The 12,496-nt window shown below is 46.3% G+C and overlaps 1 protein-coding gene across 1 annotated transcript in view; it reads left to right on the plus strand.

Annotated features, from left to right (window-relative positions):
* Nucleotides 1–6,153: 6,153 nt before the first annotated feature.
* Nucleotides 6,154–12,496, plus strand: part of OLFM1 (olfactomedin 1) — a 50,003-nt gene continuing 43,660 nt past the window's right edge. The window contains exon 1 of the mRNA XM_028714817.2: nt 6,154–6,791. Coding sequence (XP_028570650.1) covers nt 6,726–6,791 — 66 coding nt within the window. The 5' untranslated portion in view covers nt 6,154–6,725. The remainder of the gene's footprint in view (nt 6,792–12,496) is intronic.

A 12,496-nucleotide genomic window follows, 5' to 3' on the forward strand; every position in this document is an offset into this window, starting at 1 on the left:
GAGGGAGAGAGGGCGGGTCTGATGGATGGATGAACACTGCCGTTCTAATTCATGCACTCCAAGGAAATTTTAATTAACGCAAACAGGAACCATTTTGTATTGATACAGCAAGCAGCAGTGGTTAAGAACATATGAATGCAAGTGCCTGCTGGGTCATCCCAAAAGGAGCCCATCTAGTCCAGAATCCTGTTCTCACAGTGGACCACCAGCTGCCCTAATGGGAAGCCAACAATCAGGATCTGAGCACAAGAGAGGCACCCTCTCTTCCTGCAGTTTCCATCGTTATTCAGAATCATGGCTGCCTCTCCAACTTAAAATAAACAAGATGCTAGTCCTCATAGTTCCAAACAAATGGACTGGATTACATAGGCACATAAGAAGCTGCCTTAGACTGACTGAGAGAATTGGGCCCATCTAGTTCAGCGATGCCTACACTGACTGGCAGAGGTTCTCTGGGGTTTCAGGCAGAGAGTCTTTTCACAGCCATATCTGAGACGCCATTGGGGATTGAACCTGGGGCATTCTGCATGCAAAGCGGATGCTCCACCTCTGAGCTACAGCCCCCTCCATGTTGTTATCATAGAAGCACTTGTTCTAAACCAAACAGCGCTTGGATTGACTTGTTTATTACATTTCTCTGTTACAAGGCAGCAGATGCTACATAAAAGAAAATTAAAAATCCTGCCATGTTAACATATAGTGGGAGTGGAATTGTAGGTGCAGATTAAATACAACAAACCTCCCTAGCCTCCTCTTCTCACAGTGGCTAGCCTGATGCCCAGTGGCAGGACCTGAGGACAAGAACACTCTCCTCTCCTGCAGTTCCCACCAGCTGATATCTAATTGTAGAGGCAGAAAACAGCCATCATGGCTAGTAGTCACAGAAAACCTCCTCCTCCTCCTCCTCCTCCTCCTCTTCCTCTTCCTCCATGGATTTGTCCAATTCTCTTTTAAAGCCTCCAAGTTGGTGGCCCTCACTGCCCCCTGCGGGAGTGAGTTCCATAGTTTAACTACATGCTGTACAAAGGACTTTTTTTATCCATCCTGAATCTTCCTACACCCAGCTTCATTGCATGTCCCCAAGTTGGGGGGAGGGCACTTTTCTGTATTGACTTTCTCTGTGCCATGCATAATTTTATAAACTTCCATCATGTTACCTCTTACTCACTTTTTCTCAAAACTAAGAAGTCCCAAATGCTGCAGCCTTTCATCATAGGGCTGTCACTTCTTTGAACTTTTGGGTTGCCCTTTTTCTCAACATTTTCCAACTCTACAGGGACCCCTGACTGTTAGGTCCAGTCTCGGACAACTCTGGGGTTGCGGTACTCATCTCGCTTTACTGGCCAAGGGAGCCAGCATTTGTCCACAGACAGCTTCCAGGTCATGTGGCCAGCATGACTAAGCTACTTCTGGAGAACCAGAGCAGTGCACGGAAACCCCGTTTACCTTCTCGCCAGAGTGGTACCTATTTATCTACTTGCACTTTGACGTGCTTTTGAACTGCTAGGTTGGCAGGAGCAGGGACCAAGAAACGGGAGCTCACGCCATCACGGGAATTTGAACCATCGACCTTCTGATTGGCAAGCCCTAGGCTCTGTGGTTTAGACCACAGCGCCACCCATGTCTACAATATCCTTTCTCAGGCAGGTGAGTGACCTTCACAGGCCAGTCTGTAGACAGATAGAAAGATAGATAATTAGATTTACTTACTTACTTACTTACTTACTTACTTACTTACTTACTTACTTACTTAAACAGATTTATACACCACTTGATTGCCAAAAAACCCCCACCCAAACCACAAAGCAGTTTACAAAGAGAATGAAGCAATTTGTAACTCATGTAAAATATTTGCCCCTAGCAAGATACATTACCCAATAAACCATCAATTGCCTTTAGGAAGAGACTCTAGGAAGAGACTGATTGCAGCGTTAGCTGGTAGAGAAGGTGTCCAAGTCGACACTTACCTTTCAGAGCCAGAGGTTGGAAAATAAACAACAGGATGGGAAATTCACTTTCATGCCTAGCTTTGAAATTCTCAGTATTATTATTATTATTATTATTATTATTATTATTATTATTATTATAGTGGTGTTGTTCCTGGAAATAGTAAATGGTATCAAATCTTTGCTGTGATCTAGCAAAGTCGGTCTTGATGCTAGGCCCAAGGACCGAGCAAGTTATAACTATCAATTATTTTATTTTATCATAAAATTTGTACACTGTTTGATTGTGTTTTTTGGGGGGGACACAACCTCAAAGGGGTTTACAAAAAGAATAAAACAATAACGTTATCAGTATATTTTAAAAATCAGCAGTACACTAAAAACAGATTAAAATGTACATCAACATTCTACATGAGGTAAAAATGTAAAGGTAAAGGTACCTCCTGACTGTTAGGTCCAGTCGCGGACAACTCTGGGGTTGCGGCGTTCATCTCGCTCTATAGGTCGAGGGAGCCGGTGTTTGTCCGCAGACAGCTTCCAGATCATGTGGCCAGCATGACTAAGCCGCTTCTGGCGATCCAGAGCAGTGCACAGAAACACCATTTACCTTCCCGCCAGAGCAGTACCTATTTATCTACTTGCACTTTGACGTGATTTCGAACTGCTAGGTTGACAGGAGCAGGGACCGAGCAATGGGAGCTCACCCCATTGCGGGGATTCGAACTGCCAACCTTCCAATCAGCAAGCACCACAGCACCACCACCCGTGTCCCTTCTACATGGGGTAGGCTTGCCTAAATGAAAATGTTTGTAGTGGACTCTGAAAAGAGTACAATGAAGGGACCTGCCTGGTTTCAAGAGACAGAATTCCAAAGTGCACAGAGTTCCAAAACAACAGAATTCCAAAAACAACAGAGTTCTTGGAAATGTGGAATGGTTATTCTGTGCCAGTGGTTGAGTGAGTGCAGGTGGGGCAAGGCAACATTGCGAGTAAACTGGTCCCTGTATCTCGCAAGATTTGGCCCTTTTTCCCTACTGCAAAGCTCACCTATTTCAAGCACTGTGTGCCATCAAACTTCTTCCTGGAAGATGCAAGTGGTGAGGAACAGGGCCCAGCTTCTCCAGACAATTAAAATCAGTGTGTGTCCCTTTAAGAGGGGGCTCCCCATCCCTCAGGCAGAGCATAAAGCTAATGCAATGAGGCAGTTGCCACGGTAACAGCACCAACATCCTTTTTTGAAAGGGGTGGGGAGAGAAGAAAGCAAAAGGGAGTCTTCTAGAGCAAATTGGCATCCAGCAGTAAAACCCACATCTGATGCCAGCGCATATGTTAATCTGGCCGATGGGTAACATCTATTTAAGAGATGGCTCTTTCTTTAAAAAAAGAAAGAAAGTGTATTTGTGTTTCATGAGTGTGTCTGTGTGTGCCAAAATTATGCGTGTTTTAAACTGCTGCTCACACCAGGAGATTCTTCCCTCAATCCCCAGAGCCTGACTGCTTGCTAAATATTATTTTTTTTCCTATCCTCCTCCTCTTTCTCCATTGCCCTATGAAGCGCGTTAAGAGTACTGCCATTATTTATTGATTTATTTAAATTTATTATAATAATACCACTCACTATGGAATATTAAATTACTTGATGTTGTTATTTATTTATCTATTTGTTTTTTAAAAAAAACATTTGTACACTGCTGTGTCATAATAAAAGCACCAGAGTGGTTTACAGCAACAAAAACATAAAACCATACAATAAGATCATTAAAAAGTTTAAAAGAGACATCAATTAACCACTGTGGAAGGATAAACTCGTGTTTTGTTGGAAATAAATGCCATTCATCAAAAAAAAAAAGATTACTTGTATCCATTCTATGTTTGCATCCGTGGTCAACACTGTTTCTCTTCTAGAAGAGTCAAAGATGAGGATGTCAAAGAATCATAGAATTGTATAACTGGAAAGGCACCCAAAGGTCACCTAGCTAAATAATCCCTGGCAGATGGCCACCCAACTTTTTCTAAAACGTCTCCAGTGAAGGAGAGTCCACCACCTTCTGAGGGAGTCCTTTCAACTGCCAAACAACCCTTGCCACCAGAAAGTTCTTCCAAATTATTCAGATTCTCCTCTCCTGTCATTTTTTAAAGACAGGTTAGAATCTCACAGGGATTCTTCCTGCATTGCATGGGGCTGGACCATTCTATGATTCCATGAGTCTCACGTGGGGAAGGTGTGTTGTGGTTTGGGATAAATGTCCTCCTTGGCCGAATTGGGAGCCAGTGCCTAAAGGAAGCAGTGGTGCAGCTGCTCACCCTTCTATGGATACCTACTCTAGATTTCCAGAGATTATTCTTGGCAAGCTGTTAGAGCATTGCTGGCTATACATTATGCCTCTAAAGCATATTCTTTCCCTCAGAGAATTCTGGGTACTGTAGTTTGTGCCTCACGTAATTGTGATTTCCAGAAACCCTGAACAAACCACAGTGGTCGCCATCTTGATAATTTGTGTCCTAAATTTGTGTCCTATTTTTATACAAAAAGTATAAGACAGCATGTGATTTTCTTCTGAATTTGTAAATATTTGGGTTTTTTTGAGCACTCTGCTGCTGCCATTGCAGATAAAGTCTACCATTAGATGGTGACCTGTTCAGGATTCTTTGGCTGTGATTCCAGGACTGAATGACCCTTGTGGTCACTTCCAACTCTAAATATTCGATGATCCTATTCTTATTATTATGTCCATATTGCAGTTGGAATGAACAAGCAAAAGGGGGAAGATGCTCTGAGTCAGGATCTCACTGGAAAATCCTACCACTGTGAGTTTCTGGGTGGGAAGAGGCAGCACCACCACCATATAGGGAGTCAGGGCTTTGGAATATAGGACACAGCTCAGAGGCATATCTAGGGGTTGGTGAAAATGGTCCCCACCATGGGCACAGGCCCAGGGCGGTGCAAAAACCACTCCAGAAAACCATCTCCAGTTATCTGTGAAAGGTTGTGAGTTTAGAAAAGAGCTGGGAGCTGAGCCGTAAGAGAAGTGCCAAGGTGAAGGTAGGCCACTGGAGACTATGGCGTGTATAATGTATATTATTATGGCAATGTGACACCTCTGTCATGGTGAGATCTTGCACCATGGCACAAAGATGCATGAGTTTTTTCGCCCTTCCTCCTTGCCACACAGTTACTCCAGATGCTTCGAGAACTTGAGTCACATAAAATGTAGTCATTTCTAATGTGGCTATTGCAGTAAAGTGTGTGGGTTTTTTCCCTGTGAGGGTGCTGATACAGCTTGCCAAAGGCAAAAGGGACCCTAGGTACACCTCTGAAACTTCCTGATACAGAGTCATGCTGGTCCAACTAGCTCAGTGGTGCAGACACTGACTGGGAGCAGCAGCAGCTATCCAGGGTTTCCCAGCCCTATATGGAGACACCACTGGGCTTGAACCTGGGAACTTCTGCAAGCAAAGCAGGTACTCTTCCACCAAGCTATGCATCGTCCCAGAAATATAAAGTACGATTCTAGTCCTCATGGTTCTGAATAAAGAACTGAAACAGGAAGGGAGAAAGCTGCCTTATATCTCAGCGTTAATTATCTACTCTGGCTGGCAGCAGAGCTCCAGGGTTTCAGGCAGGGGGCATTCCCAGCCCTGCCTAGAGATGCAACTGGGGTTTGAGTCTGGGAACTTCTGCATGCAAAGCAGGTGTCCTGTACGTTGAGCTACCTCTCTTCCACAGAGGGACTGCTCCTCCTGGGAAGGCTATTACTGCCAGGGCGTGTCCACTCAGTCGCTGCCCCTCACCCACCCACAAAGCTCCTTCACCTTGCATATTCAAAGCAAAGCAGTTGTCATTATTGGAGGGGGGGAGCACCCAGTATTTCCCAGTTTATCTCCAGTAAAGGTTCACTGAGCACGTGGATCTGCCCCTGAACTCCCCCATTCGTGGGAATTTTGGGGTGGGGAGGGCATGAAGCGTAGTTGAAACGGGAGGTTTAGAGGAGGGTCTACGTTTTCCCGTATGGAGCTGGAGTGCATCTTCAGAAGTGGAGGTCTGACCATAGAGAGCTGTTCTCGATCTGGGGGGAGGGGAAGTCTTTCCAAACACCCTGGACCCCTGGTCAGCCCCCTTCCCCTCCCTCCCAATGCATCCACCCACCCCATCCAGCCTCACTTTCCCTCTGTTTAGTCAAATTCACCCCGCCTTGGCTGATGTCACATCCTGCTCCGACAGCCCCCCCCCTTCCCAGTCAGTGCCTTGCAAAGCTTCCTCTCTTTCTCTCTTTTTCTTATTTTTAATCCTTACTTTAGCCCCCCCTTCTTTCCTCCTTCCTCCTCAACCCCCCCGCTTTTTTTTTTTCCAAGGCAAACTTTTGGCAGGAGAGAGAAAGGAGAAAGACACACCATCCTTTGGGGTTGGCTTGAAATCCTTCCTCTCCGATGCTTTTCCGATCAGGGGAGCCATTGAAACACCCAGTGGGGGGGAATCATATAACCAGAGACCGGGAAAGGAAAGAGCTCTGAGAGGACGAGAGATAGAGGGGAACTGGGGGGCGCATTGCCAGAAATAGAGGAAGATGCCCGGGGCCGCTGAAGCTGGTCGCTGTCCCTTCCCAGGGTGGTGCTGAACCTCCTCAAGAGAGGCAGCGAAGCATCCTTTGCAACGGGCTGCGACGGAATCCGGGAGCTGAAGAGGCGGCGGCAGCAGGAAGGAAGAGACCCCCACCCCACCAAGCCCCGAGGACGAGGCGGCTCAGTCTATGCCCGAGCCTGGAGCCCCCCGCAAGAGCCATGCGTCCCGCCAGCAAGCTCCTCAGCCTCCTCTTCCTCCTCCTGATGGGCACAGAACTCACCCAAGTAGGTGCCTTTCACCCTAACGTCACCCCATCCTTCCTTCCCCCTCCCATTAATGCCATGCACAACCAACACCACTCCACACACACACAAACACACACACACACACAAAAGCACAGAAGCTTTTCAGCGGTCCCTTCTCCACCGTTTTCCCCTCACCCCACATTTCCAAACCAGCATGCCATTAAAGGTCATTTTATTTTCTCCTCCTTCTGTGGGGCGGGGGGGCTAAAATTGGTCTGGAGAGGGTGGGGGTGTCTAAGGCTGATGTATTTCATTTGTGGAGAACCGCTGCATCTTTGGAGATCAGATGCCTGAATGCTCCCCCGCGCGCGCACACAAGCTGCAACTTCAATTAAAAGTTGAGGTCCTGCCCCAAAGGGCAGAGTCCCTTTTTCTGTTGTGCTTTCGCACTTTTCGTTTGGGGCGAAAGAGTGGGAAGGAGAGGAGACTGAGGTCAGCGGTGGCAGGAGCTATCCAATGTCCTGAAGACGGGAGCTGGGTGCTTCCCCCACCACCCACAAGCTTGGGAGTGGTGCGGAGCAGATGGGACGCTAGGGAGGAAGGGAGGGAGGGGGGAAATGGGGGCGTTGCTTCTAGGGGAAGCCTCTAAAGGAAATCTGGCCTGGCAGACACTTCTCAAGTTACTTAGCAAGAGGATAAGCCAGGGGGAGATGGGCATCCAAGACTTGAAACTGAAAAAGAGCTGCAGACATCAAAATATCTATTATTTCATAGATTTCAAAAATTGTAGAGTTGGAAGGGACCCGAGGGGTTTTCTACTCCAACCCCCTGCAATGCTTCTGACTATGTATGCTTCCAAGTTCAGATTCTACAACCTGTGTCTTTTCCTACCCTTTCAAGAAAAATCAAAGGAAGTGGAGGGTGTTGGGATTTGTAGAGAGTGGTATTCAAATGCCACTTGGATGTTTCTTGCTGGAAGAGTGTGGGAGCCCTTCCCCCACCTTCACTTTCCCCTCCCCCAACCAGGTAAATGAGTCTGCAAGGGAGAAAAAAGATGACTTTTTTCATAGGGAGTTATTTGCTTTTCTTCAGCCCGTTTTTCCATCCCGTGCTGGGGAGAGGGCATGGTGAGAAGTCCTCTGGATATGCTGTATCCAAGCTGTGTCTAAAGAGAGAAAGGAAGGGAGTAAATAGGAATAAGAATAGGACCCTCTCTTAAAGAATCCCTGTTTTCTACTCTGTTCAGAGGGGGAAATCCTGCCATTTTCCTGCCTTTTACATCCCTTCCCTTGTTTCCCTGCCTGGTTTCCTTTGAACCTGAAATGTATTGAAGGGAACACATCTTTAAAACTGCTTCCAACACAGGTCTGTTAATAATACAGAGGATTGGTGGCTAACTGGGAGGGTGTTAGAAGGATGTGGGTTTTTTAAAAAAAAAAAATCAGGGATGGGGAGAGAGGGTTTGGGAGTGGGGAGGTCTGGCTTGTGGGGGGAGGCTGAAGAAGGCTTGCACCTGGCAACCAAAATTTCGGTGTGAGTGTGTGGAGAGAGAGGGGGGTGATCATGCCTATTAAGGGAAACTGCGCATGTCCCAGGGTTGGACAAAGGCAAGGGTGAAACGGGAAAGACTTGCCCTGAAATTGACAAAGAGCAGCTGGTCTGTTAATGTGCTGAGACAACACTGTGCTAAAGTATCCCTGCTGAGTGGTACAATTCTCTATCTCCCACCTACCCCCATAGATGAATAGGGGAGGCATTTCTTTCATGGGGTGTCTCAAACTGGTAGCTGGTGCCCCTTCCCTACCCACTACCCCCACCCCTCCAGTGTAGCCCATACTCCTCCAAATTGCATTTATGATCGGAGGCACCTGTTCTTCCCCCCTCCCCATCTTTTGGTCAAGGACAATGGAGGCATTTTTCAGGGAGAGAGGGAGGGGAATAGGTCTTTGCATTCTGCACCTGGACACAGGAATAGTGAGGGGAGAGGCAGGTGGAAAAGTAGATGAGGAGGACAAATGAGACAGGGACAGGCTTCACTCAGCATCACTCTCAGGTTTATTGCATATACCCCAGAGATGGATGGTGGTGGGTGAACCAGGTGGCAGAAAAGGCATGGCTTGTCTCCTGTGTCCTGAGACTGATGGTGGTGACAATAATAAGAAATCAATGATTATACACACATACACACACCATGCTTAATTGGGGAAGGGCCATGGCTCAAGTGGCAGAGCACCTGCTTTGCATGCAGAATGTCCCAGCTTCAATCCCCAATGGCATCTCCAGGTGGAGATGAGAATGTTCTCTGCCTGAAACCCTGAGGAGCCACTGCCAGTCAGTGTCTAACTCAGTACAAGGCAGTCTTCTGTGTTCCTATTCAAATTAGTCTTTTACTCAGAACCATGAATCTTAATTTATTAGGGGGGGGGGAGAGGGCCACACAGCTCAGTGGCAGAGCATCTGTGTTGTATGCAGAAGGTTACCCCATTCCTATTTATTCAGAACAATAAGGACTAGGTTGTTACTTTTTGTTTAAGGGAAGGGCCATAGCTTAGTGGCAGAGCATCTTTGCATGCAGCGGGTCCCACGTTCAGCCCCCAATGGCATCTCCAGGTGGTGTTGCCTGAAGTCCTGGAGAGCTTCTGCTGCCAGTCAGTGTAGACAATACTGAGCTACATGGACCAATGTTTGGACTCTGCACAAAGCAGCTTCCCATTAACTGAATTATGATTTGATAAATGCATATCCAGAGATTAATATTAATGATGTTATTTCCAAACCAAAGCATCACTGATGATGACCACAAGTTGCACAACAGTTTACGGTACTGAAAGCATGTTACAGGGATTCAGTCATCCTTACATAACAACTCTGAGAGGCAGTTCAATATTGTTGTTACTTATCCCCTACAATGCAGGCTGAACGGGGGGTGGGGGGTGGCAGATAGGCCGAAATGAATTTATGGCTGAGGTGAGATTTGGAGGAGGGTGTCTCCTGGTCCTCTGTGCACTCTTTGCCAGAAAAGTGCTGGTGTGGTAATGGTGGCATTGGAAAGAAAGTCTCTGAATGTGTGGGTTTCATTCTCCTGGCTTGCACTGCTCCATCCCCATTGCAGGCCCACTTCCAGCATCCTGCAGACCTCCTGATAGGACGGTGTCTGCAGGGTGCCTTCTCCTGTACAACACAGGGGTTGGTTGGAGATGTAGGGGATTTTTATTTGTTTATTTCATGAAATTTATGCACTGCTTAATTTTTTTAAAAAAAACAACAACCTCAATGTAGTCCCCCCCCCCCAAAAAAAAATAGGCAAATAAAATAACCAATAACAAAAATTAACAGTAATTTAAGACTTCCAAAAAAGTTAAAATAACAGTAGGGTAAAATCAGATTAAAACTTGGAGCAACTTCCAAGTAGGTTTGTCTAAACACAAATGCTTTTAGCAGGTGCCGAAAAGAGAAGGTGAAGATGCCTGCCCAATTTCAATAGGCAGGGAGTTCCAAAGTGTAGGTGCTGCGATGCTAAAATATCAATTCCTTACAAATGCACAATGGTTATTATGTGGCACTTGTCACAGTGACAGTTCTACCCATCACAACAGTCAAGTGGGCATATAGGAGGGATGATGTGATCTTTTGGGAAATCTGCATAAGGCTTTATACACCAATACCAGCACCTCGAACCTAGCCTAGATTTATTGTGTGAATATTGTGTAATGGATTGGAAGCCGTGGTAGTGTGGGCTTCCAGGAGAATAGCAAAAGTTCCTGTCTGCTGTAGTTGGTTGTTGGGCATGCAAATAGATCTGAGGCGAGGGCTGTGGAAATATTTCCATTTCCACAGTTCCAAGTTAGAAGCAGCAGGGTGGTGTTGGGAGCTCTCTTCTGGAGGAAATGCTTCTCTCTCACACATTTCTGACCATACATCTGACTGGACACAGCTAAAGCTTCTCCAGGCTCCCAGTTAAATCCTGGTGAATATAAGGGTATAGGAAGATAGATAAGATGATAGATGGTAGCAGTGGCGTAGCGTGGGGGTGCAGGGGGGGCCGGCCGCACCAGGCACAACATCTGGGGTTAGGGCAAATCCACAGGTTAGGGGGCGCAAATCCACGGGTTAGGGGGTGCAAATCCACGGGTTAGGGGGCGCAAATTACTTGCCTTGCCCCGGGTGCTGACAACCCACGCTACGCCACTGGATGGTAGATAGATGATAGATAGATGATAGATAGATGATAGATGATAGATAGATAGATAGATGATAGATAGATAGATAGATAGATAGATAGATGATAGATAGATAGATAGATGATAGATAGATAGATAGATAGATAGATAGATAGATAGATAGATAGATGATAGATGATGATAGATAGATGATAGATATAGATAGATGATAGATAGATGATAGATAGATAGATGATAGATAGATAGATGATAGATAGATAGATAGATAGATAGATAGATAGATAGATAGATAGATAGATATAGATAGATAGATGATAGATAGATGATAGATAGATGATAGATGGATAGTCCATTGCTGTATACGGCAACTTTCTAAATTCTATTGTAATCTCACCCTTTGTTCAGAACAATGAGGACTGGAACCTTGCTTTATAGAGGTGAAGGGCCACCACTTAAAGGTAGATAAACTGCTTTGTGTGAAGAAAGTCCCAGATGGCAGTTGCCCCAATTGCATCTCTAGACAGTGCTGGGGAAAGGCTCCAACTTGAAAACCTGCAGAGCTGTGGCCACTCAGTGTGGACCCCACGCTGAGCTAGATGGACCAATGATCTAACTCAGTATAAGACAGCTTTCCTATGTTCCTGGGGAGGGCAGTAGCTCAGTAACAGAGCATCTGCTTTGCATGCAGAAGATTCCAGATTAAGCCCCTGGCATCTCCTGGTAGGGTCAGGAATTTTCCCTGCCTGAAACCCTGCTGAGATGCTGCCAGTCAGTGTTGACAATTCTGAACTTGATGGACCAAGGGTCCTATGTTCCTGCTCCTTACTTTGTTAACTCAATGCTATTTGATTTCTGCAAAGGAATCTTCCTGGGCTGTTCAAATTGAAGCTCTTGCTCTTTCACCACATAGCCCAGTTTCTAATTCCTGGACTCCGCAGGGGTTTCAGGTTTCCATTAATCTTGATCACCTGACACACAAAGTCCTCACTAATGGCTTTGTTCCAGACTCCACCCAGTCCCCATTGCCTGCAGGATCTCATTTATATTTCTGTGCCAAATCTACATTTCCAATTCCTTCTCCTGGCCTCTCTCTTTCTCCTCCTAGCCACTGTCTCCCCATCCCTGCTGAAAACCAACCCAAGAAAGGCATTATTGACCTTTAAGGAGATATAATGTTTTGGTCCATAGGGAAAGGTTTTTGTTTGTTCATGATGGCTCAAAAAAACAATGTTCATGGCTAAATGCAACAATATGCATTCTGCTTTTGGAGCCAATGGAACAGACATTGCAATAGCATAGCAATTTGGTTAACCCAAAGATTGGGGGGGGGGCTGATGCACGTTACACTCATGTGACATCATACATGTCTCCCAACGCTATGCAGGCCAGACCGGCACATCCTAGCAGAAAGCTGGACCAGCCTGTGTGGTGTAGGGAGTCACCACGCAGGCCGGTGCAGCCTTCCACTAGGCCTCACTGGTCCCCATGGTGTCAGAAGATGCTGCAGGGGCTGGCACGATCTAGCACGAGGTCGCACAAACCTGTGCAGCATCTCCCAACACT

This window comes from Podarcis muralis, chromosome Z (genome assembly GCF_964188315.1).
Source record: "Podarcis muralis chromosome Z, rPodMur119.hap1.1, whole genome shotgun sequence".
In the NCBI taxonomy this organism is placed as follows: domain Eukaryota; kingdom Metazoa; phylum Chordata; class Lepidosauria; order Squamata; family Lacertidae; genus Podarcis; species Podarcis muralis.